This window comes from Microtus oregoni, unplaced genomic scaffold (assembly GCF_018167655.1).
Source record: "Microtus oregoni isolate MIOR12 unplaced genomic scaffold, Mior012 000008F_ref0000371, whole genome shotgun sequence".
NCBI classification, from domain to species: Eukaryota; Metazoa; Chordata; class Mammalia; order Rodentia; family Cricetidae; genus Microtus; species Microtus oregoni.
This window is the reverse complement of record NW_024543067.1, coordinates 19488385-19516197: the sequence shown is the minus strand read 5'-3', so window position 1 is coordinate 19516197 and position 27813 is coordinate 19488385. Positions and strand designations below refer to the sequence as shown.

General features: G+C 40.7%; 1 protein-coding gene across 1 annotated transcript in view; it reads right to left on the bottom strand.

Annotated features, from left to right (window-relative positions):
* Pip4p2 (phosphatidylinositol-4,5-bisphosphate 4-phosphatase 2) overlaps positions 1-27813 on the bottom strand; it is a 49602-nt gene that overhangs the window by 16565 nt on the left and 5224 nt on the right. The window contains exons 2-4 of the mRNA XM_041656726.1: positions 9969-10117; positions 4676-4782; positions 3546-3669 (exon numbers count right to left, since the gene is read on the bottom strand). Of these exons, the coding sequence (XP_041512660.1) occupies positions 3546-3669; positions 4676-4782; positions 9969-10117 (380 nt within the window). The remainder of the gene's footprint in view (positions 1-3545; positions 3670-4675; positions 4783-9968; positions 10118-27813) is intronic.

Below are 27813 nucleotides of genomic sequence, written 5' to 3'. Positions count from 1 at the left end.
CTGAAAGAGGGAATTGCCAGAGAAAGCAGGCGGGTTTCCACTGAAGAATCTTTTCTCAGTTCAGGTACTTGAACTACTTTCGAAGTCAGATGTTAGAGGGTGTGGTAAAAGCAAGGAGCATCACTTTCATGCTCGCTGAAGTCACCGTAGCCAAAATGCAGAAGCCACTCGTCAACTCACTGACAGACCAAGAAAAGGTGGTACACACATGAAATGGAATAATTCAGACTTAAGAAGGAAGGCAACTGCGGCACATTATAGCAACGTAAGTGAACGTGGAGGATGTTAAACACGAGCCAGACGCAGAGAGAGTAACACTGCATGATATCTATCCAGAACCAAAAACAGCGAAACTTGTGGAGGCAGAGAGGACAAGCCTTGTTCCAGTGGCTCAAGACGGATAAGCAAGAATTGCGAACAGTCTGCTAAGGAACTACAGCTAATGGTACTTTCCTGTCTTCTTGAAATTATGAAGAAAGCAGATATGAAGTGCTGAAGTGTTGTTTTTAAGATACTTATACTAATCAGGGGGATATATACCAAGTGATCTAGACGTTCACTTGTTTGAGTGTGATGATTTTAGTGTACACATGTGTATAATTGTGTACACTAAATATATGCTTTCTTGTCACTAATACCACAGGCTGAAAACCAAATACCCAAGTGTTTCTGGTAAGCTCTCTCTCCATGCTACAAAGCCAGAAGCACTCCTCCCTCACCACAGGCAAGAGTTGAGTGAATTCTTTTGAAAAGGCATTGAGCTGTCAATCCTAGGAAAGCCGTGAAGCTCTAAAAAGAAAGGAGTTACAGTCTGCAGCCCGAACAGGAGGTGAACACCTTACTATCAGTGCCTAGAATGGTGGAGCCCAGATCCAGCTTCCCCAGGAGAACAGAGAGTCTTCCTCCAGAGAAACTGGCCCCTCGGAAGATTTACAAGTATTAATGAAGGACAAGTTTTCAGAGAAAATGGAAAAGAAATCACCTAGCCTCTAACTATATGTAGAGTCTAATGGGGGGAGGAGAAGACTTAAATAAACACTTGAGTAAAATTTCTGTGATGAAAGAAACGCAAAGAAAAGTGAAGAAGAAGCAGAAAGAAGTCATTGAGAAAATAACACCTCATAGAAACCGTGATTTGCATTCTCTGGACAAAGTCATGGGGGAGAGATTACAATCAAAAGGAAACAGGATTTGAAAAGCTCTGAAGTTAGAGAATCCTAGATCATCTGAAATAACTCCAAAGGCCCATTAAATACTCTCCCTGGGACATGTCCTCATGAAATTTCAGATCAATGAAGAAAATGAAAAAAAAGGAGGGAAAACACTAATCTACAGGGGAAGTAGAAAAAGACAAGATCTCCTGAGTAAATTGGGAGCGTGGGGATCATGGGAGAGGGCAGAAGGAGAGGGGGGAGGAAGAGGAGTGGAGAAAAATATATAGCTCAATAAAATCAATAAAAAAAAGAAGGAAAAACAAGGAGAAATAGAAAAGAATAGGTCAAATACGTAGGACCTGGAATTAAAGCACTAAACATCTCATCATCAGTGGGAAAACTCTGCAATTTTCTGAAAGAGCAATTGGAAACTTCAAATTCAATATCTAAGAAATCATTATGCAAATTTAATGTTAGATTAAAAAGCACCTAAGAAATAAATGCTATTCCTTGTCTCTTCTCAGGACAAAGTCCACAGTCTCAAAGGCAGCATGAAATGCAAATCTGAAGTCTGAAAAACACCTTTCGGATGGTGGTAAAGGAGGTCCCAAGGTGACAGCTACAGAGCAGAGAGCTCAAATAGGAGAAATTAGCCACAACTGACTAGAAATAGAAATTATATAGATCCAAAACACCCTGTAAAGAAATAAGAATGTATACATAGAAAACTAAAGAAACCACAGCAGAGGGGCAAATATTTACACATTAAACAAAATGCTGAGAGTCGCGTGAGGAAGATGTACTGCATCACGTAGTTCAGCCATGAACACCACTGCCCTAATCCTATAACGTATCAAACACTAAGTTATACAATAAATCCGCTAGGAAGAGGGAAAGGAATTGAGGGCGGAAATACTAAGAAGGTGTGAGTGTAGATGTTCACGTTGTGTCTTACATCTACTACAGAATAATGTAACAATGAAACAATTTGAACACAGAAATCCATCCTCAGTCAAGTAGCTGGCTGAATTTAAAGCATTTGAGGGACACTAGCTGGTAATCAGGTAGATGAGGAGGTTCCAAGCCTGATTTGATATTTAGAACATATGCATAAAATTGCTTTCCTACAATAAACCAAAGGCAAAGAGCCAATTACACTTCTAAAGCTTGTTCCTGCCATGGAGGCATTCATAGACATCCTTGTTATGCTAAGACTCTGAAAGTATCTAATACTAAGGACATAAAATAACTGTATTCTCCTAGGTGTTGAATAACAATAGAAATCCTCTCTTACCTTTCTAGATTGAGTGGGTCTTTATGAAATTAATTTTTTTAAAAATCAACTGTGAGGTGAAGTCAGAAGTATTAAAACTACTTCTATAGATTTGTTCATGTCGAATCCTTCTATTTTAGATTTTGTCCAATGGTTTGTTGCTATGGAATAATTTTTTCTGTACACTGTGCAAATACATGTTGCTATGATTGGTTTAATAAACCAGTTGACAGGCCAATAGCTGAATGAGATGAAGTTAGGCAGGAAAGCCAAACTGAGGATGATGGGATGAGGAAGGGAAGACTTAGAGAGGTAGAATGGGGATGAAGGGAGAAGCAAGATGGACAGACAATACTGAGAAAAGGTACCAAGCCATGTGGCAGAGAATAGACAAGAAATATGGGCTTATTGAAATGTAAGAGTTAGCTAGTAATAAGTCTGAGCTATTGGCCAAGCATTCATAATTTATATTAAGTCTCTGAGTTGGTTATTTGCAAAAAGGTTGCTGGATGGGAAAACTTTCACTATCAGTTTGCCTAATCATGGGTATCAGAATTAATTTCCTTAACTCCAAATAAACTTTTTGTTGTTATTATATTGTTTTGTTTTATTTTCCAAGACAGAGTTTCTCTGTGTGTAGCTGTGGCTGTCATGAAACTCACTCTGTAGACCAGGCTCGTCTCAAACCCACAGAGATCTGCCTGCCTCTGCCTCCCAATTGCTGGAATTAAAGGTGTACACCATCACTGCATGGCATCAAGTATACTTTTTAAGGTCAGAAAATTTTTTATAAATCATAATATGAATTGTTCTTAAATATAGAAGCCATAAACTGGGTTTGAACATGTGCACTTTGCCACTAAGTAAGGTGAGAGAGCTAAGATTTATTTGCTCACCGATACCCACAGAGCTAAAAGTGGATGCATCTTTTGTCTAATGTACAAAGGATGTTATATATCCCTGCTATACACTGAACTCATTAGCTTCACAAATAAGACTCTATTTTAACCAATGTACACTTGGATTAAAACTATACAATTACAAACAGTTCTCAAATCCATGAGATCATGACCTAGACTTACAGATTAGTGTCCAATGACCACAGCAGAGCTACTTACCAGGAATGTGTTTCCGCAGTGCCCACACACCACTCTTGTGCCTTCTGGCTGGACTGGCAATGCAGGCTGAGTCGGCTGTTCCTCACAAATGAGCATTACCGGACCAAGGTTAATAATGCGTCGACTGTGGAAAGAGAAGGCAGGCAAACCCATGAACCCACAGGCAGACTGAGAGCCAACTGGAACATGTGGTCAGAAACAGACCACAGTAAGGTCAACGAACTGAATCAAGCATCAAACCCTGGACCTCAAATCACGGAAAGCATCAGCAATCATTCAAAGGTAAAGCCAAAAGTATGTTTTTCAGATACAATTCATATTATGGCATCAGTTCTGATCAGTGATCTTGGGAACCACTGAACTGCCATTTCCAAACTTTTATAATTTCAAATCACAAAGGTCATTTCTTTTCTTAATCTAACAGGCAACTTGAATTTGGTAGGAGTTGGAATGCACAAAATATTTTCCACACTAATAAATATGTCTGTCGTGAAAGTACCAAGTGCTGAGGTGAAACTGAATTTCTCTAAAAGCCTAGTATTCCTTGATAATTGTTCACTCGGAAATGGAACAAAAGTAAAGTGGAGGGTCCATGTTTCCTTTCTGTTCTCCAGCCAATCATCAGATGATGTATTTGATGGTCAAACAGCCGGAGACGTTGCAGGGAAAAGGAAACAGTAAAGGTGTTTATATCTTTGCATGTCAGCACACGCATAATAGCATCTGGTATGGGCAAAGAACCCCAGGCATTATCATAAATACACAGATATTCGTGTAGCATGCAAGGAGATTCACAATAAGCTTCCTGGGTTAAAATTAATTAAGTCAAAGGTAACCTAAGTAATTATTTTTAAGTAAGTGAACCACCGATTTATTACAGTTCATTAAATACCCCCATAAGAAAAAGAAAATTGCCATTGTCCATTCAAAAACATTATATTCTACAAATCTACCAAAACTCCTGACTGTCAAGTTCTAAGTCTACAAGCTTAATAACAATAACAAGAAAATCTATGCTCTGTAGTGACTGAGGACAAAGACTGTCTGGAGCAAAGCCTAGCACGCAATGATTCTTGATAAACACTTGTTGAATGAACAAATAAATGAAGGAAGGAATCTTCATGTCTTACCAGTTGGGTCTCGGGCATCCTATTCGCCGAGATGTGTCCTTACATATGAGGAGACAATTACAAGGGCATCTAACATATTTCTTCCCTGTCGGGGGGGTTTTGATTGGCTAGATAATAGAAGAAAATGCAAACACAGGAAGTCAACCAAAATACAAACTGTCAAAAATTGTTTATGCTTAAGGAGGAAATGATGAGTTGAAACCGGAAGGCCCCACTGTGCTATCAAGGTTCAGCCCAAGAAAGAGTGCACACAAGTGCACACACATGGCTCCAAAGGTGGAAGACGCTGACTGGAGAGCACTCGGAATTTCAGGGACTGTGAGGATTTGATAGTAAAGAACCCATTTCAAAGTGCGTTTGTACTTTCATAGGGTGAGAATAGTTATTGCATGCCCGTTGTTTTCTCCTTAAAGTTCACAAAATAAGGTCATATACCTGACCACTTATGTAGAAGCATACACAGGACTCTCAGACCTGGCCCAAGCTCAACAGAAGCAACATTAGAGAAGAGTGAGCTCCTTTTACCTTCAACTACTCAATAGCATAGAAGTGATTCATTTTAATGGTATATCTAACTTAAACATTTGCAATCGTACCAATAATAGTATATATTTCTTAATTTACAGTAAATTTAAAATGAGAATAAATAACACTCCTTGCAATATGAGAACGTAAGCCTGCCAAACTAGATAGTCACACTGAAAAGAACAGAGCTCGTCTGAGGCACTCCTTCCAAAACACATGACTTGAGACCAAGCATGGGGAAACAGGAGACAGCATGACCTGGGAGACAGTCTTCAAAATATCTTGTATATACTGACCAGAACATAAAAGCAACAGAAAGACAAAAAGGAGCAAATCACAGATACAAGAATGTTAAAACAGTATGGCAACCTTAGGCAACATGTGATTCCGGCTTTACTTCTGCAGTTGAAGTTTTTCTTTTCTACAGACAATAATGAGACAGTTGGGAAACATGAATTTGGACATAAGATTAGATGCAGGGGTCAGGGAGATGCTCAGTACTTAGGAGCAATAGCTACTCTTCAAAAAAACTGTGAGTGTGTGTGTGTGTGTGTGTGTGTGTGTGTAAGAGAGAGAGAGAGAGAGAGAGAGAGAGAGAGAGAGAGAACTCTAGTTATGAGAGGAGGGAGGGGAAGAGAGAGAACTCCAGTTCTAGAGAATCAAAGAGAGACAGACAGACAGACAGGGGGTGGGGGAGAGAGAGAGAGAGAGAAGAGAAATAGAGGAGAGAACTTCAGTTCTAGAGGATCTGACTCCCGCTTTTAGCCTGTACAGGCACTATACAAATGACCCAAGAAGGCAAAACTCTCACACGCATTTAAAAAAAAAATAAGGAAGAAAGAAAAAGAAAATAAATAAAATTCAAAAAATTAAAAAGATTAGACATCAGTAGGATGTCGACATTAACTTTCTGCACTTGATAAATTTATACTAGCAAAATTTATTTATAAAAGAAAGCATCTGTATTAACATTTGTAGAGGAAGGGTGACAGGCATTTGGGAATGCTTCATATTTATCTGCAGGGAGTCTTTAAATTACAATAGCCCCACTTCCAGTTTTTCAGTTACTGGGTGATGAGAAGAAAGACATCTGTGTTCAGTAAAAAGCATACTTAGAATGTTGGGGGTTTTTTCTTCTTCTTCGGGCTAGCAATATGAAGTATGCAAGTCTCGGAAGGAGTTCTTGGGCATCAGCAGCAAGCCACAGCTCGCAGCCCCTTGATCAGCAGGGGAAATGCGCTACACTGCACAGTGAGCCTACTGTGCTGGCCGCCTGTGATGCTCAGTATGCTAGGTGCGCTAAATGTTTCTTAAGAGCATTTCGTTACATAACCCATGGAAATCGAGAAGCATCCATGCGTAATTTTTTAACACATTCTTTAAAAGACAAAAAAGAATTCCAAATATATTAAGTAAATATCTGTGATAGAAATACATAAATGTTAGTAAAAAATCTATACTTTATCAAATTATATTGGAGGTAACTAAATCTGAATGTTCAAATTCACAAGCGTCAAGGGTATATGGCTATAGTATAAAAAGCACCCAGGAAAACAGAACTGGGCCTTATTTATATTTGTTACTGATTTATGTTATTCAAAGTTTACCATGAAATAAATGTCTGTTTGACAATGGCTAAGATCTTCCACACACATTTATTCCTTTCTCACTTCTAGACGTCAGTCCCTTCACTCATAACACCAGGCAACTAAGCCAGATTCTGAGCACCGCTCCTCGGTGCTACCCTCTTCAAGTCCTGCTTGGTCTGCAAGGGAAAAGGGGAAGAGACGATCCCGGGAGCCTATTTTTTATGTGTTGTTTTAAGACCTATTCATTTTTATTTTATGTATATGGCTCATTTGCCTGCGGGTTTGTCTGTGCACCACACGTCTGCAGTGCCTGTGGCCAGAAGACAGCAATTGGTCCCGTGGACCTGCAGTTACAATATTGCGTTAGTAGCTGCCAAATGGGTCCTGGGAACTGAACCCAGGTCCTCTGCTAAAGCAACAAGTGCTCTTAACCTTTGAGCCATTTCTCCAGCCCAAGCACATGTTTTAAAATCAGTATTTGGCAAAACAAAGTTGCCTAGCTGGGTGATGCATGCCTCTAATCCTAGCACTCAGAAGCCAGAAGCAGGTGAATCTCTATGGTCATCCTGGTCAACACAATGAGTTCCAGGACAGCCAGAGCTGAGATATTATCAAGTCACATGTCACAACACTCCTCAAAATTTCCTTTTCACAGCTTTCCTCCTTTGTAAAGTTAGAGTTAGGATACAAGGCAATCTGAGTAAATGCTATCAGCTAGTCTAATGTCTCCATAATTATTTACATTTCTTTACTCTATGGGGAAAAGAACCATGAAAAAAATCGCCATCGTTTCCTTTAGGCCCCAAAGTTGTTTTCTTACAGCAAACTGCACTGGTCCTTCCTGTACAGATGAATTACTGACTGAATGACCCTGTTTGCTGGAACTTCAGAAGCTTCGTTTCAGCATAAATGACCTACTTTGTTCTGTATACTTCCAAAGAGTAAACACAAAGCCTAAAAATGTGTGTGTGTGTGTGTGTGTGTGTGTGTGTGTGTGTGTTCCTATTCATTAACAAAAGCCAGGCTTGGTGATACATCTTGCAATCCCAGCATTCCCAGGAGCTGAGGCAGAAGAATCATGACCTTGAGGGCAGCCTGGACTATGCAATAAGATGATGTGCCTAAAGGGACAGGGGAGATGGCTCATGGGAAGTACTTGTAGTGCAAGAATCCAAACCTGAGTTCAAATTCCCAACATCTACATCAAAAGATAGGTGTGACTGCATACGCCGGTAACCCCAGCATTGCGGGGTGTAGGGACAGATAGCAGTGGTAAAGGGTTCTCTAAACTGTCAGCCTAGCTGAAAGGCTGAGCTTCTGCTTCAGTGAGAGATACTGTCTTAAAGAAATAAGACCAAGAGAAATAGAGGAAGACACCTTAAATCCCCCTCTGGCTTCCACATGTACATGTGCCCCCTCCCCACTACACACCCACAAAGACACTGGTGGTTTGAAAGAAAACAGCTCACAAATGGAGTGGCACTATTAGGAGGTGTGGCCCGGTTGGAGGAAGTGCGTCACTGTGGGGGCAGGCTCTGGGGTCTCTTTTACTCAAGCTTCCCTCAGTATGACGACCAGTTAACTTCCTGTTGCCGGCAAAGTGTAGGACACTCTATTTCTCCAATACCACGTCTGCCTGAACTACTGCTTGCTCCATATCATGATGATAATAGACTGAATCTCCAAAACAGTAAGTGAGTCACCCCAATTAAATAATTGAAGAGTTGCTGTGGTCATGGTGTCTCTTCCCAACAAATATACATGAATAGATACAGCAGAATGGGAGAAGATATTATTAAATCCAAGGAAAGCTTCAAAGCTCTGCCTCTTAAAATCAGAACTTATGCCTTACCGTCTACAAAGAGCCCAATAGAAGACGATCCTAATTAAATCACGAGTCATTGATCAACTTACGTGGTAGCCAGATCCATAGTTATGGCTGTGCATAATGACAGACTTATCTAAATGATGGGCTATCCCTTGTGGGGGAAAAAAATTGCTTTATGAATTAGAGTTTTATTTTACAACTCTCCCTCAGATATAGGAAGCCCAGTATCTATGACTTGTGATTCTTATAGGCAATGATCACTATCAGACTTCTTTACCATTTTCCAAAACAAGAGAAAACAGAAACACCAATATTGGATTCATGTTTAACTGTAGATTTCAAAAGGGACTGAAAAGATTTAAAGTCTAACTATACAAGTAGGAACAGATATCAACTAAGCAGTACATTTCTTAACAGCTATTATTTGAAACTGTGAAAATCTTGCTTAGATTTAGTTATTCTTCCCAAAGATCAGTTTATTAAAAGTGCCCTTCAACTATCTAAAATTTTCATTGCATAATATCTAACAAGCATATTAAATGCTAAGCCATTTGAGAATAAGCAGCTTGAAATTTTATGATATTTATCCTGGTTATAATTTTTTTCTCTTCATTTTAAAAGTTGCATTCTAAACAACAGTTGCAAGTTCATATATATGGGGCTAAGCATTATTGTTATTATTGTCTGTGCATGTGTGTGTTTGTGTGCGTGTGTGTATAGATTCCAGAGATCAGAGGACAACTGGGTCATTGGTGGGAATTCAGGGATTGGACTCAGGTCTTCAGTTTTGTACAGCAAGTGCTTTATCTACACTTTTCTCTCCTGTGTCTAATCATTCTTAAAATAAAAGGAAAGAACATGATCACAATATATGGCATGAAATAATTTAAATAAAAATAAGTATAAAATAAGATAAAATTTTCATTGTATAATATCTAACAAGCACATTAAATGCTAAGCTATTTGAAAGCAATAATAAATTTATAATCAAAGAAAAGGAATGCTGACATTATATGGATATTAAATAGTTTTCTACATAATAAAGACCACATTTGCAGTAAAGTCCAGTAAAATAATAATGGACAGATACTAAAGAGAAATATAAATACCTACCATATGTAAAGAACAAAAGGACATTATAGTTAAGCTAACCAAGAAAAATTTGTATTGGGGTTATTCTAGACATGTAGAGGTATCCTTATATAATAAAAGAAAGATAGGCAGAAGAAAAATTGAAAAGAATCATCATATTCGTACACAGTCTACATTGGCACTTAATAACACCATTAAAGAACTTCCTTTAGAAACAAGACCTCCATTAGTGAGCTCTGCTTTTTAATGGGAAACTTACCGTAGCTTCATTGCAAACCGTGCACTTAACCACGTGCTGGTGAAGTTTACCGTCCAAGTTGATTAGCGATTGGCACACGCGACAGTTGATCACAGGAACACCACTGGCTCCTGGACTGGCGATGGCGGTGTACGGAGGCGGGAGTTCAGCTGAAAAGATTTTACACTGAATCAGTCTTCAGAATCACTGTGGTTTGTCTGGGTACAGAAGCATTAGACATGGAGGAGAAACTTTGAAAATATTTCCTCCATATTTCAGATTTAACACTAGCTGCCTTGTCCTAGTTGCAGAGAGTAAATGTTGGAAAATGTTGGGAAATGGGTGGGTGACAAATGGCAGCTGATGGACAGAATGACACAGAGGAGCACATGACATGCGTCATACATACTTTTTGAAGCTTGATCTTACATGAAAGACTTGGCAGGGAAGAAGACACTCTAAAGACAGACCTGTGCCCCTCCCTTCTGCTATCAAAAGTCATCGCCTGTCTTTCTTTGTTTTTCTCCATGTGAATGGAGGCATGGGGAAGGAAGGGACAAGACAAAGAATTCTGCCAAGCTGAAAAACATGGGTGCTCTGGGAATAGACAGGGATCTTATGAACGCCAAAGGCCCTAGATTCTTTACTCCCTCAAACTGAAGCATCTTTAGGATCCCATTTTCTTTGACCCTGGATTAAATAAAAAGCTGATCTCATTATAGAAAACTGAGAGAGTCTGGGGTCTGGGTCCCATCCTCCAGGAACTGATGAGCCCATCTCATGGATAAATCTACCCTTTTCTCAAGGCTTCTTATAAATGGCAAGATGCTCAAGGTGAGATAAGGAGGCAATTAGCCATCCCTACCTACCGATGGACAAACTGCAAACACATCCCTTCCCCTTTACCAAATTTTGTTGTCCAATTTCTTTCCAAACACAGAGGAAAGAAGGCGGCAGGTTTAAAAACCTAAGTACCCACCAAAGTAAAAGCTTTGAAGATCCACATACCTCAAAGACACACACAAGCAGACACATAGCTTATTCTTGCTGTTTAGTTTGGCTCTGTGAAAAGTCAACTTTACGCTTACTTTAAAATTACCTGATATACTAGAAATAAATCTCACGGGACCACACCCCTAGACAAAGAACAACAGGCAACTGAGAGCTTCTGAGAACATAAGAAAGAGTCGTCCCTAGGAAAAGGGAGGCCCTGATTGGTCATCCTGTTCCAAGTGGTCAGCCCTGTAATCATACACATACAAGCAACACTAAATGAACTTAGCAGTCCGTGTGTGTGTGTGTGTGTGTGTGTGTGTGTGTATAAATATATGTAACAAAGAACAAAGAAAAGAGATCATGAATTTGAACAGAGGTTGGTAGTTAGAGGGTGTATATAGAAGGAGTTGAAGGGAGGAAGGAGAATAATACAATTGTATTTTAATTTAAAGCAATCAAAATACACATCACTTTTAAAAAATCAGGTGCAGAAGGGGTCCTGACCCAGCTCTCTAAGACAGGGGCTCCATAGGAAGTAACTGGCCCCATTCTGTGTGTTTTCTGTTTGCGCCTTAGCATGTTTGTTAGACCCAAGAGTCAACTCATTATTTAGCCCAAGTTGGCCTTGAACTCAGGACTCTTTCCTTAGCCTTTCAAATTCTGGGATTACAATACCATCAAATTGGTTCTAACTACATAATTAGGTTTTAACAGTGCTGGAGATCAAAGCCTTGCACAAGGCTTTGCACTAGGCCAGCACTCTATCCCTGAGTTACTCTCCTCTAGGATCGAAAGCCCTTGTGATGTTAGGGACTATCTTAGGACTTCTACAAAGATTCACCCAGCACATGACCAGAGTGCCAGCAAAGAGAACTGGCATGCACAACGACAGCTGATCATGACATAGTTCTGAAATTCCTATTCAGAATCACGTGACACTCTTCAAAGTCTCAAGAGGACAACACGGTTGGCACATTTAAAATCCACACACGGTCTCTTTATTACACAGCCTTATTACTCTGAATTTTTCAGACATTTAGCAGCAAGTGCCATGCAGTCCAGTGATTCATGAGCTGGATTCCTGAAGCAGCCACGGTTCTAAATAAGTGGCCATTTCGAAATGACACTACTGCTTACGTTTCTGGGAAGCTTGTAAGAGAGCATTGCCAACACTAAGCATGAAAGGGAACTGTACATGTCTTAAATCATAAAAATAGCTTGAAATCCTTGGAAGAACGTTAAGGTTGGTCTCGAGTAACCCATCCAGCTTGAAGAAGACAAAGCAGGGTAAAGCGGCAGTAAGTGTAGAAGATACTTAAGGCCTTGTAATTTACAGGTGGTTTTGTGAGATCTGAAGGAAGGAGACATTGGTCTGAGGAAAAGAACGCACACTTCCCTACAAATTCAAGATGCACAGCTGTTTTAATGGGCATTAGAGGAGCAATAGTAAAAGCAGATTTCTGCTTGTGCCTTCCCTTGAGTTATAAAGTTACAGAAAGCAATTCTCCCATAAACTCGGGTCTCCTTCTACACAGAAATTTAAGGATGTTGGGAGCAGTGAAACCCCAGATCCTGAATTTCTTGTAAGCAACTTGTTTTTCCCTGATCTGAGTGCCTACAGCTGCTCTGAGCACGAGACCTTCAGGAGTTCCTGATGGCAGGAGAGTGGTTTCTGGTGGGTTTGGCTGGGGCGTGGCTATCCCTATGTAAGCCGTCCCTGAACACAATTAAGGAGCATTCTTGGGGAATTCAAGGATGACCCGTGTTTCTCTCTCTCTGTGTGTTTGTGTATTTTAACCTCCAGGCCCTTGGCCCAAAGTTCGCGAACTGGGTAATAGCGCACAGAGCGCAGACACGGGGGCGTGGTACGTGGCTTGAGAAACTTTTAACAACGTCATTAAACACACATGTACTAAGTATGCTTGTTTTGTTGAAAAGTTGAAAAGTCTATGTAAGTTTTCTTGCAAGCATAGAGCTGAGACAAAAATGGCCTGGTTAACTAATTGTTTAAAAGTATTTTTCCTTGTTTAAGGTCTATTCAGGCTTAAAAATGTATGTTTAGCTTCCTTGTCTTTGATAACTTTGTTGGGTTTGAGCTATTTGGATAAACTGAGCCATAACTTGTTGTATTGATACTAAGAGTTTTGGACCTCCTGCTCTGGGGAAAGAATGTTGTTTCTGTGTCAATTACTCTGGGGTAATTAGAGATTCAATGGCCTTGCTAAAGATAGAAAACAAAACACTCAAACAAAAGCTGGATAAAAACTTGTTCAACTGGTCTCCTTGGTTAACAACCTTACTTTCAGCTCTAACAGGCCCCTAATGATCTTGCTTTTTCTTATTGACAGACTGATGGCTTTTGTTTAAAAACGAGTCAATACTGTTCGACTGATGGTATTGAGGTTCCAGTATCACCCAATTGAGACCCTGGACAGACAGGACCCTTGATTGAGTCCTGTCATCGGTAATTGTGAAGGGGGAAAATGTAGGGCCCAGGGCAGCTTTCCCAGGGCAACTTTGTACACACCTGCCAAGATGGGTTGGTTCTATAGATCAGCAGGAAGGTAGACCTGAGTCTCAGTTTGCCCTAGGGCAATGCTAGCTCTAAACTCCCTCCTGTTCCCATTTCACCCTGGGATCCATTTCTTGCCTTTGCAGGAGACAGCATTCACAGCTAGATATAAACTTGTTCTATGTTTACCCTCAGAATGACTAATTCAGTTTCTTTATTAGCTTTAATTCAAAATTATTACAGAGTATGAAGTTCTAGTCTTGTGAAAGCTGATAACTTATTATAGACTGTTAGGAAATAGAAGTCAGTCATCCTTAAAGTACTGATATAATTAATTACAGGAATAAGCCTTACTTAGTTCCCTGTATATGTTTTCAAAGTCAAACTTAACAAGTAATGAGAAACAAAGTTTGTCTAATCAGACATATCTGTACACCCCTCATACTTCAGAGATCTGCAGAATATGGCATTTAAAATAATGATTTAAAAGCTTATTATATTAGACAGAGACTCCAAGATCCTAGCAGTAACCCAAGGTCCCCAAAGAAGATTATGAGACACAATGATGTCTCCACCTGGATTACGAAGGCGCTAACCACTGGGCTAGATGTCCCAGTGCAACACCTGCTGCCAGGACCCGGTCCAGACCGTGGACAAACAGCAGGACCTTGGAGAATTGACTGTACCACTTTTTCCTAGAAAAAATAAGGTCAGTCTTTTCCATGACCCTCTTCCACAGAAAAAGAAAAATTCACCTTATGGGCCTGGCTTAGACAGTAAGACTGCTGTTCTAAATATTTCTGCCTCCAATGCTATGGAGAGCTGGGTATGACTAACTGTATATGGGCTCATTTTTAATAGATTCAGAAACTACTTGGTCTGTACTCAGATACACTTTATCCTTTTAGGATCTGATAGTATTGATGGCTAGGGCAGGTATAATGTCAGTTTAACAGTAAAAGGTATCCAGATTCTCCCACAAAGCTATAGCCAACTTGTTAGCTCATTCTACAGCTACCCCACATCCACTTTCCGGCCTTTCATTCCAATTGTCTGCCCATCATTCATGTCCTACGGCCATTTAGAACACTTCTTGTACTCTTGGAGGCTCTCATTCAGAATTTACCCCACCCCCACCCCGCGCGAGGAAAACTTCGCCCACAGCTCTATCTCCTCTGTAAGAGACCTGCAATTTTGGAAATTTAGTCAGTTACTCCCATAATAATTATGATTTAGATTTCTCACATCATCTATTATCACTGTTTAAACAGCCAAGAAACCACTCGTAGCTCAGGGAAATTTCTAGACAAAAGCTACAGTGATCTCAGAATTGCCGCTCATTATTAAGTAAAAAAATCTCTTTGTTTTTAAGAGTGTTGGTAGACTCTTAAATAATGAGCATTTCCTCTGTGGGGTTCTATTAGATGAAAAATTATTTCTTGCTATGTATGTATCCTTAATTCTAGACAGCCCTGTCAAATCTTCAGGACTACGCCATATCAGAATTGAAATCAATCTATGAAGTCTAAGGTTTCCTCTTAAAAGAAGCCAAAGCCTAGAGAGGCTGACCACTGCAGGATCTGGAGATCTGCCACTCCCGGAACACAGTCACGGTTCAATAGGCAAAGACTGTATGTGGGGGGAAAGATGTAAAGACAAGGGGGATGATGGAAGCAGGCAAGAACCTATGAGTGAAGGCTTCTGAAGAATCAGAGCTGAGCTTCACTGGATAAAGAAACAGATGAAAGAGCTGTTGAAAATCGAACAGTATGGAGCAATCATTTCATGGTAATAAAAACTTCATAGCAAAACCGGGATTCCTGGGATCAAAGGACAGACACGAATCGTGCTGCTCCTGAAACAGGCAGGAGGAAGCGGAACCACCCTGCAGACCCACGGGTGATCAGATTACAGTTTCCCGTCACGGGCGTCAGCGTCGTTCATGGATTCTGTGCCAGCTAATTCATCCCAGCGTATTAATCTGCACTCTCTGTTTAGAGCTTCATCTCTCTGCGTTTTAAAGGTTGGCTTTGTCTCGCGGCTGTCTGACCTGTGGCGTCTCAACCACTTCTCTGTAAGCCTCCTCAATGCCTGTCCATCGAACTCACCGACTTCACCCAGACGCTCGCTGTAACCAGCCCTGCAGGCCCCTGACAAAAATGCAACATTAACAGAAAAATGACATCAGAGTAAAATCTGAGATGGGCTAGGATCCCACTATAGAAGGAGCTGCCGGACCGGAAGGCCTGCACTATTCTCCCCGGCATTCCTCGCGGTCCTCGGGAGAATGTGGGTTAAAGTCAGCTCAGCTGTTGTGGGATATCTGCTTGTGGTGTCAACTCTCTCCAACACGGCTCAGTGCAGAGAAGAGGAACGGCCACTCCTGTTCCTCCCCTTTTCAGAAACCAAAGAAATTGTGTCATTTCAACGGATTCCTGGGGCTGGGCGTTGGTGGCGCACACCTTTAAGTCTAACACTTGGGAGGCAGAGGCGGGTGGCTAGTTCTCTGAGTACAAGGCCAGTCTGGTCTACAGAATGGTGAATTCCAGGACAGGCAGGGCAACACAGAGAAACCCTGTCTCAAAAAAAAAAAAAAAAAAAGCAAGCAAGTTTGAGGCTGTTATTAGAAACTAAACACAGAATTTAGCTGTGGTGATGGAAGACCACGTCAGCCTGAATCTGCCATTGATGGCCAGGAAGAGTGCTAGTTACGAGGGAGTGAGATTCTGGGACTTGGAATGTATGCAAGCAGAGCTGAGATTACACCCCTTACCCTAAGACCCTCACAAGTACAAAATAGCTTTCTCCTTATCTGTGGAGATCAGCCTTTCCTTTATAAATACCTCCCTTGAGGCAGTAGCCTACAAAGACATGGCTGGACATTTTCCCTATGATCAACCACTAAGACCCCTTATTGCCTCAGGATCCAGGATGAGGGCAAAATCTCAGGATGCTTCAAAAGAATGAAATCGGGGCTGGAGAGATGTCTCTGTGACTGAGAACACTGCTGCTCCTGCAGAGGACCGGGTTTAGTTCTCAGCATCTACATAGTGGCTCACAAGCATTTGTGACTCAAGTTCTGGGGACCCGACACCTTCTTCTGGCCTCCAGAGGCAAAACACACACACACACACACGAATATGCATATATGTATGTTAATATTGAAGACATTGATGCTCATAAAATTAAATGAGTCTTAAAAATAATTTAATAAACAAATACAAACTCTAAAACAGAATTGACTTACGCATTAAAAGAACTGCAAGATTTCGGATAATATGTATCACCTCAAGCCTAAAAATATTTTTGAATACATCTTCAAGGAACAAGCAAAAGATAAAACATAATGCTGAACTGAGCCAGATTTTCTAGGCTCGCTCCTTGCTTTAAAGTCAGAATTAACTAAGGTACATATGAGCTCACAGAGACTGTAGCAGCATGTACAGGGCCTGTGTAAGTTCAACCCAGATGGGTTCCCAGAACTGAGAGAGGGAAGCAGACATAACTCCCACCCCTCACCGAGAAGTTCTCTCCAACTGACAACCACCTGCAAATAAAAATTTAGTTTACGCCAATGGAGTGTCACTGAGTAAATTAACCACACTCAAAGGCAGGCCCCAGCAGTAGCTGGCCAATACAAAATAAACTCAATATTATTTCTGTAGACTTTTGGTCTCATGTGATTTTGTTTGAGTATTTTATTGTCTTCTTGGCCTTTTGTTTGTACCTTCTGGTTTCCAATTTTGTGCTTTTACGGTGTGCACACGTGTGTGTGTGTTCACTCATTTCTTGTTCTTTGTTTTTGTTGTTTTTTATTCTGGTTTGTTTGGTTTTTATTTGTTTTGTTGCCTGTTTTCTAAAGAGAGAAAGAAACATTGTGGAGTTGAGTGGTGGAGAAGTGGAGAGGATCTGGGATGAAGGAAAACTGTGATCAGAACATACTGTAAGAAAAAGAATTTATTTTCAATTTTAAATATATATATATGTATATACATATATACATATATATATATGTGTATCACTAGAATTGGCTCTAAGAGTTTACTTTGCTGTTGATATGATTCCAAAATATTCCTACTATGATTCTGAAGAAGCAACCACAGATTTGGAGAGTTGAGGACATTAAAGTGGATTTCTCACAGGAAAGTTGTACATGTTAAGTATTCTTAAAGCTGCGCATTGCTACATCTCCTAAGACGGCTCACAGCATGCTCCCTCCACTATGACATCAAAAATCATTTGCCAGGCAGTGGTGGTGCATGCCTTAAAACCAGCACTCCAGAGGCAGAGGCAGGTGGATCTCTGTGAGTCTGAGGCTGGCCTGGTCCACAGAGCAAGTTCTGGGACAGCCAGGGCTGCTACACAGAGAAACCCTACGTTGAACAGACAGACAGATAGATAGATAGGTAGGTAGGTAAATATAGATGATAGATAGATAGATAGATAGATAGATGGATGGATGGATAGATAGATAGATAGATAGATAGATAGATAGATAGATGATAAACAGGCAGACAGACAGCTAAATATAGATGATGGATAGATGAAGATAGATAATAGATAGATAGATAAACAAACAAATATTATTTATAAAAATTGAGCATCCTCCTGCATTTGCTCTTCAATACAGAGAAAACATTCAAACATTACATGGCACAATGCACTTAGAATATGTCTTAGCTGTGTGTGCTGTGGTGAAGGTACCATAAGGGGAAAAGGTTTATTACTCTGACTTTAAGTTCAAGAATAGCGACAGCGTGGAAGGGAAGAACAGACAGCAGGTGTTGAAGCAGCTGGTTACATAGTATCAACATCAGGAATCAGAGAGCAATGAGTCAGTCCTGCAGCCCAGTTCCTTTTTCCCATGGAGAGAGTCAGGGTCTATCCAGGCCACAGTGCCACCCACAGTGGGTGGGTCTTCCTACTTTAATTCATGATAGCAAAATAATCCCCTGAGATATGTCCAGAGTGTTAGAGGTGAGTCTAGATTTCATAACGTTGACAGTTAACACTGACCCTCGGAAATGAGATGTCCAGTGTCAGTAGGGAGACAAGACTATAGAGTGACTAGTACACTAGCAGAACTCAACACTATTCCTAAACCACTGTGTTCTCAAATACTGACTCACAGGGACCTTTGGCAATGAGTAACTGAGATTAGGCTGGGGTTGAAAAGGCTAGGTAACCTGCAAAAATTTTGCTTGGCTGTATAGAAAAGGAAGTCTAGGTATTTTAACCAGCAATGTAACCTGAGTGGCTACTGCAGAACCACAGTCCTTCAGCCAGTATCCAGTAAGAGTGGGTTCACAGAATCAGAGCGTCTGCATGGGCAGGGTGACGCGAGCTTGAGAGGGAGCACCTGCCTTCATCTATACACTGTGAGTCTCCCTACGAACTTCTGCAAAGAAAGCTAAAGTAACCAGTCTGTTTACTGAGGAAAGAAAATGCAATTAAACTCACTTTCAGATAATGTTCACTGTGAACAGACTCAAAATGGCCTTCAAGTGATAGTGGAGTCTTTACTGGACACAGCTCACAGGGGCTCCAATCTTGGGACCCATTCTAAAGGTATTTTACTAATTCTTGAAAACAAAATTTAAACAAACATCTTGACAACCACTTAATTGTCAACGTTATTCTCTGGCTCATGAAGAAGGCTTAATGGAAATTTCTGGAATTTTCACAGAAAGCAATACCACATTTTTGTAAGATAGCAGGCATGAAAGCCATTACAGTAGGCTTGAAAGTTGAAGAGGTGGTGATGAAATAAAAATATGAAAGAAAGGAAAGAAGGAAGGGAAGGAGAAAGGGAGGGAGGGAGGAAGGAAAGAAGGAAGGAAAGAAGGAAGGAAGGAAGGAAGGAAGGAAGAAAGCAACAGCATGGCTGGTGAGGATCTAGAGAAAGAGAAACCTCATTCACTGTTGGTGGGAATATCACTAACTGGTGCAGCCACTGTGGAAATCAGTTGGTTCTTTAAAACTAAAACTAAAATGGCTATATGGCCCAGCTATTTAGCTCCTGGGTATGTACCTGAATGATCCTAAGTCAGCTTAGTACAAAGAGGTACTTGGATATTCATGTTTACTGCTATACTGTTCACAGTATTCTGGATATGATACAGAATCAGTCTAGTTGTCCTTGAATAGAAGAATGAATAAAGAAAATGCACATGTACAAAACAAATTTTTTGTAGCCATAAAGCAAATGAAATTCTGGCATTTGCAGAATGATGGGCTGTATTAGAGATCATTATGTTGAGTGACATAAAGCAGATTCAGAAAGACAAATGTTCTTTCATTTACAGAATTTAGCTTTTAAATATATGTGTATCTATGCACATACATGTACACACACACAGATGAGCTGGGGACAGAAACAGGCCAATGGAAGAGGTAGAGAAGGTCTAAATGGAGAAGGTAAGAGATCAAGAGAAGCTAATAGAACGTATGTGTCATTAAAGCACTTGGGAAAGGAAGGCTGGCTGAAGGCAGTAAGAGAACACACAAGAGCAAGGCATGATTATATATGTGTAACAACGCCACAATGGCAACCATTACTTTGTATGATAACAGAAATATAATTATTTTTAACAAAGAAAACTCTGATGAAGACAGAGTGTGTGCCAGGGTTATAATGAAGGGGAAAAGGATGTGGGTCCAATCTTTGAGCAAAACTTATTTATTTCTTTAACTGCTGCAACACTTCCATATAATTTTACCATCGACGTCTTCCTCCAATCAACATCTCTAGAAGAACAGCCACATCTTATGTGCAACTGCAATATCAGCTTGAGACCAACATCAGTTTACATCCCAGGGCTTAATCCTCCGTACAGGCGCTCACACGATGCCAGGGGAGACCACGAGGCACCAACAAGCCAGGTATTTCCATCAGTCAACAATGAATATGAAATTTCTCTATCAACCCTTATCATCTGTCTCACACAGGGCCTCAGACCGATATACAGACTATGTCAAAGAACGGCCACATAATTGGAGACCCTGGCAAGAAACATTAATGACCTGCAATGACCAACTCCTAGAGGACAATGGCTTCTGCTCTGACCTCTCCTTCCCTTGTAAGGCCAGCAAGGCCTGCCCTGAGTAAGGCCTTTCACCTGGGCATTGCTACTGCTCCCAGGGCGTAATGGCTGATGATTTATTTTTATCTTACTTTTCAATGATTTCCTTTGCTGCTATTTCCAGATACAAAATTTTCTGGCATTGATTAATGCGAAATCACACTGATTATTTGTATGGCTCTGTTCTCAGTTTGACATTTGTAATATTGCTTTCAGAATACAGGTCTCAAAAAAAAATCCAAAGGTGCTCCTTTATCGTACAGAACAAATAATTGCTTCCATGACCAAAAAGAAATTTCTCTTACAGCCTAATCAGGTGAAGGGCTCCTCTGCTCTTGTTCTCACCAACTGCATTTCACTGACGATCACAAACTGCGTTTTCCAAGAGAAACTATGACAGCCCTTTGTATATAACTGGACGAGGTGGTTCTAAAGAGAACAGGTCCCAAAGGGAGTGGCACTCTGAGAAGGTGTGGCCTTGTTGGAGTAGGGAATTTGTCACTGTGTGGGTGGGAGACCTCAAAGGTCTCCTTGGCTCAAACTACACCCAGTGTGGACAGACCACTTCCTGTTGCCTGCAGATCAAGATGTAGAACTCTCGGCTCCTCCAGCACCATGTCTGCCTGCAAGCTATCGTGTCCTGCCATGATGATAATGGACCTAGCCTAAACTATAAGACATCACAATTAAATGTTTTCCTTTATAAGAGCTAACATGGGAATGGTCTCTTCACAGCAGTAGAAACCCTACGACATTAGGTATATGTATATACCTAATGTAATATATATATATTATATATTATAATATATATAATATATATATTAACTAACCACAGGCGTTCATAAGTCACTACTAATAAAGTCTATCTATCCCAGGTTTGTTTACAGACGTGTTAGACCAAGAGAGGATATGGGGAAGGGGAGATATAAAGTAAGTATGTAGGAAAAGGAAACAGCCAAACTGGTTTTGTTTGCTTAAAGATGGCATTCTATTAGGCTCTCATGGTATTAGAAAGTATGAATATATAAATTAATATATTACTCTGCATTTTTCTAATTACGAATTATTACCTTTCATGATTTTTAAGTGAATCAATGGTTAACCAGTTTTAGATTTAAAAAAATCAATAATTAGATAACTTTAGAATTTGAGACATTGACTCTGCATCTTAGAAAAATCAGATGGACACATGAGAGCTGATAAGACCCTCAGGATCAATATTTATTGTTTAGGCATACGGTAATTGCCAAAACATATCAGTGAGCAAATCCCATGTTTAGCTAATGGATTAACTAAATTTCATTTCCAAATATAAAAATTGCCAAAGAAATGAAGCAATTAAAGTGGCAATTCTTCACTACTGACGGTAGCAGTGACAGCCTCGGAGTGCCTTCCTCCGCCCTGTGGAGGTTTCTGGGGAAGCAACCAATGTGACCACAGGTTCCACTGGGTACACTGCCTTTTGCTCTCACACTCCTCTCACTCCCTGCAGCTTCACTTCCCTAGAGAAGCCAGTGTCAACACAACACCTCAGTCTAGCATCCATTTATTCACATGACGATACACGTTAGTGATGGAGACTGGTGGCTGAGTGTCTCGATGGGAAGATGTAGGTCACATGCAGCAGATGGCAGACACAGGACTCCTACGTCCCGCCTTGTCTCTGTAGGATCACACACACACACACGTGTTATGATACAAACTGGACGCACACTGCTGAGGGGACACGTATCCTCTGAACATGTATTTACAAAACAGAAACCTGGGCAGCTGCAGGTTTAGTTTTAACAGTTCCAAAGCTGCCTTCCCATTTGTCTATCTGCAGGAAGGAAAGTGTAAATCTCAACCTGAAGAAGATGAGAAGGGAAAACGTCACGAACTTCTGAACTTGTTATAATTCATAATTATGGGGGGATAGTGCAAATACCTTAAAGTTAATGTCTGTTAAGTTACAGTGATGAAGTATCCCTCTGATGCTGAGAGTCAGTATTATCATATATTATCATGTGCTTATAAGTAACGATGGGTTTTCCTTGCCACGAAAATTTTTATATTTTTATGATTTTTATATGGCCATAACTTTTATTTTGAGAAAAAGAAAACTGTACTGTATGAAATCATATCAATGTCACTTATTATACTAATATGAGAAGCTTCTCATGGAGATCACAGGGGCCACACCTCTTAAACCCTTCCCTTGTTTCTCTAGGCTATTGTATATAATATGCACGTCTGCATATTCTTATTTGCCCTATATTTTTACACACAAGACAGTGTGCCTTACATTTTCTTCATCATGTGTTTTTTGACCTTATAGTATATTCTGGCAATCTTTCCCCACTAGTATTCTAATGGTATATACACATGCCTCATTTACACGTCCAGCTGCAAGCCAGGTGTGGTGATCCCAGCACAGAAGGCAGAGGCAGGCAGATCTCCGAGTTTGAGGCCAGCCTGGTCTACAAAGCATGGTCCAGGACAGCGAGGGCTGTTAGACAGAGAAATCCTGTCTTGAAAAACAAAACAAAAACTTCTTCATTTTCCAGCTGCATAGCATACCGTTCTGCATGTATGTCATGGGGGTTTGATAACAAGGCTATGAGTTACCCGTCACTCTTAGCATGAAAAGATGAAGCTCCTCCACTTTGAATCCAGGTGATTTATAATTGCTTCAACAATAAGTTGGCAGATAGGATGATCATTTGACTTTTGGACTCAATCATACAAACTATCTGGCTTCCACTTGGAGCATCCTATATTGAAGCATGTCTTAGAGATTTTATGACGTTTGTCCTCATTAGAGATTGGTCGCAAATCCAACTTATGCTGAGCTTAGCAAAGTGTCTATACCGAGAACTAAGAATGTTCTATAAGACACTCTCAGTGATTATGAAAATACAGTGCAAAAGAGCTGAGCCCAAGTCTTCTCCAGAATTGCATATACCCCCCAGAGTAGGATCACAGTTTTCATTTGGAGAAGTTCCCTGATCGTTTCCCAGGACCAACTACCCTGGAAGACAGTTACGACCTTCTACTGTGCTAGCTCTCTTCCGAACCACCGCTCTCTATCCGCTCCACCCGCCGGCACCCTCACCAAGTGCCAGCGCCTGGTGCTCATAGCTCCTGAGACAGGTGTGGAGGCTGAGGCAGGAAAAGCACGAGCTCCAAGATAGCCTACACTATCTAGTGAGACCCTGTCTCCAACGAAACACGAGTGAATGATCGATACTGAATTCAACCTCATTTCAGTATTTTCAATTTTCCTCACTCCCACCGCAGTTCAGAACACCACTCCACAACTGATAGCATCTTATTAGTTTCTTCTCATCTTCTCTAAGTACTCATTTTTCATATGCAAATCAGGACAGTCTTAAAAAGTGAAAGTTTTAGGTCTCTCCTTTACTCTCATTAGCTTCATTGTGTAATTCTTCTCTGGATGGTAACCCACGCAGTCTCCTGCCTCCTGGTCTCTCTCAGCCTATAGCTGTAATCTCTTCTACTGTTCTTCCCCAATCTCCATGCTCTAACCTATAGGATCCCCAGCTCTGCAAAACTGCAGCTATTACATTTGCTGTCCCACTGGATAGAAAACTCTTCTCGACCCTAAAATTTCAAGGGCTGATTCTGAATCATTTTTCAGGACTCTGATTGTCACCTCTGAAATGTCTTTCCTGATCGCCCATCTGAAATACTTTCCGTCTTTTGTTCCTTCCTTATTATTCTGAAATTACAGGGCTTGCAGTACATAGCTCAAATGAATGGAAGTTCTTCGGTATATGAATAGCAAAGTAGGCACTTAAATATTTGAAAGGAAGGCGGAATGGACGGGAGCAGGAGGGGGCCGTGATTTAACATTTTAAAGATACTGGAAAGAACCTGAGTGAAACGCAAGGATTATAAAAAAACAGAATAAAAGAACCTTGAAGGCCAGTGCTTAGAGAACAAGGGGAAAGGAATCTAACAGGAAGTGGGCTTGGCATTCCACTGGAGTGACAGAAGCAGAGACACTTCATCCTTAAGGAAGATTTGACCTCAGTGAAGCAAAGTATGACTTAAGGGACAATATGGAAGACATTCCTTAAATGGAGTAAGTCGATCATATTAACACTAAAATCAAGTTTTCGTGTTCATCCAGACTCTATCTGTTCAGCACCACAGAAGGTATGTGCTCTGCCGGAACACTGAAGAAGCATCCTGGCAGCTCTCCTGCTCATCATGACAATGTGACTTCCGGTGGGTCTCAGAATCGTTGGCTAATAACATGGACATTTAAATAAACTTTACCAGGGTTGCGTGAAGAAAAGATCCTTGTGTCAAAATCATTTCTTCTTACCAACACATAACCAGTCCCGGCTCTTCAAGTATGTAAGGAGATTCAGAAATCTAAGACTGACAAAAGCATCTAAAGACGATCGCTCAGTCTACTGAAATACAGAAAAATGTAGTGCAGGAAGGACCAAAATTACACATCCAGTTTTAACTAAGGCACAATCTCCAAATTCAGATGTCTCTGAGGATAAGCCATAAGAGGGTTACTAAAGACATAGTTCCTAACCAAGCGGTATTTCCAAAAGATCACAGTAATGCATTAAATGACAACTTGTGAGAGCTAAAGACTCATAAACCAAAAATGTCTCTAACCAGTGAGCTTGCCCAAGGATGGGACTTCCTGAGATGACGGAAGCTGTTTTACATAAGATAACCAATCACATGTTTTCAATCCCCTAAACAAGCTTGTTTGACCCAACTACACCAGGCATGCTTGATCACATGTGGACAGGAGGTATTCAGCAGGAAGTATAACAGGCATATGCTTGCCCGATTGGATCTGGTGGGAGATATATGCCTTACGTGCTTGTCTTTCTGAGCCTCTGAAAAGTGACTTTTCACCATTTTCTGGGAATCCTGGAGTGGACATGGCCAGAGTCCACCATCCTGGTCAGTGTTTAATGAAAACTCGTTTCAAACTGGGCTCAAGATGGTGGTCGTGGTCTTACTCTCACTAGAGAGATTAATAAACTTTCCATTGTATCACTGAAACCATGGCCTCAACTGTCAGACCTCAGCTCAGGAATGGCGCCTGTGAGGGAACTTCTGAGAGCTTATGAGGAAGCTCCAAGAGAAAAAAAAAAAAGAGTCTTGTGATTTCAGTTTCTTCAGTTCTTGGAATGTGCTTTTGGGCCCCTCCCAGGGTATCAGATAGGAGTGAGCTGACTGCAGCTGTTGTTATTCATATGCTTCTACAGAAAAACACATTTTGCCATGTGTGGGCTATCCTTGCCATTGAATGCTTTACTTGTGTGATTTTTGTTGTTGTTGTTTTCTATTTGTTTGTTCTTTGATACAGGGTTTCTCTTTGTAAGAGCCCTGCTGTCCTGGACTCAATCTGGAGACTGTGCTAGCCTCAGGCTCTGAGATCCTCCTGCCTTTGCCTCCCCATTGCAGAGATCAAGGCGAGCATCACCAATGCCCTTCATCCCAGAGTACTGCTGGATTCTCTGGATAAAGCTGACTATTGCTGGAGACTTCTGTACGCCTCATTTTTAGGTCCCCACATGCCACCAACTACAGCTGTAAACACTCAAGCAATGGGAAATTTTTTCACATGGCATATCTTCTCTTTGTGGATACACACATATGCCCTGGCACACTCATAGAGCCCTGCGGAGCTCCGAATCGAGGTTCAACCATTTAGCTCTGACCAATACACAAATGGCACACTTTGGTTTCCAGATCAGGCCTCTTAGTTCCAGGTTCACAGATCCTATAGATAAAGTCATCTCATCTCTTTTTAGATAATTGGAAGCATCCAAAATACCTCACATCTAAAGCCAAGTTTGGGATCTGTCTTCTCCAAAACATGGTCTCTGGTGTTCTCTGTTTTAGTGCAAGCAATAAACATAGAGTTGTAGAAGCAGAATTCTTAGAAATCTTTGAAATCACCCCCACGAGCAATCCATCAACAAGTTCAATTCAATATAGTCTTTGATTTGCTTTGGCCCTTGACAGGGCTGGGAATTAAACCTATGGACTTTTGTCTCCTACTCAAATGCTCTGCCACTGGGCTTGATTTCCATCTCTTTTTTCACTGTTGCTATTTTTTTTAATTATTTTGAGACAATATATTTTTGAGACAACATATTTTGAGACAAATCAGTCTAATTTGATTAAACTGATTTGGGTAGCCCCAATGTTGCAATTCTCCTGAGTGGTTGGGATATCAAGTCTGTGCCCCAATGCTTGGCTCTAGCTTCCCTCCTAAACCTCATCCCCGGGCTTTCTATCTCTAAAATAACCTAAATCAAATTTGCCTGAATTACTGCTGCAGTTCATAAGACAGTTATCCTTATGTGCTCTGGTCGATCATTTAATTCATTTCTTCTGTAGAGTGATTTATAATAATGATTGACACAGTAGCTTTTGGTTTAAACAAAATTTCTTTCCCATGACCTGTATTGCCCTAAAATTAACTCATATCCTTTGTAAGGTCCCTTGGTGCAGAAAAACAGATCACTCAAAATTATATCTTAAACAACAACAAAAAAAGGTTAGTGCCAGCAATTCTGTGACTTGGTCAGCATCAGCTGGTTTGTTGTTTCTTACTGTCTCTTAGGTAGATATAACAATAGTTTGGCTTGCGTTGGTGTCATTTGAAGACCCATCTCTTTGGCGTATTCAAGATTCTCGCTGGCATGTCTAAGGGCTGGTCAGACATATGTAGCCTTTCTACATGGTTTCGGCTCTCTCTACTCATGACTGTCTCTAGACATCCCATTTCTTACATGACAAGTTACTTTTCCCCATGGTATATTTCTGTAATATCCAAAGCAAAAACTGTATAATCTCTTCTCATTTAACATCTAAACTCATTCAGCAAATCTTCTACCTTATTCTGGAGGTCAAAAACAAGTCAGAGGGTCAGTCCACAGTGAAGCAGAGAGACTCCACAGGGCTTGGATATTTGAAAACAAAGTTAAAGGGAGGAGAGAGAGCCTATGGAAAATGTCAACCACACCTTCCTCTCTAAGCTCATTTTACAGCTTGTAGCCTACATCTATCTCCACTTCCAACACTGAACTTCCTTCCCCACTTGGATTTGCCCTTCCCAGTTCTGCTTTTCATCTAGATTACCTCTGTTCCACCTTTAGATCTTAAGCAAGGTTCAGGAAAGCCTTTCCAAGTCTCCCTTAACCAGGCTAAAGCACAACACTTGTGGTCAAGGACCTAGACATGTTTCTAACACGGTCTATGTCCCCGTTGCATTTTATGTTTCTGT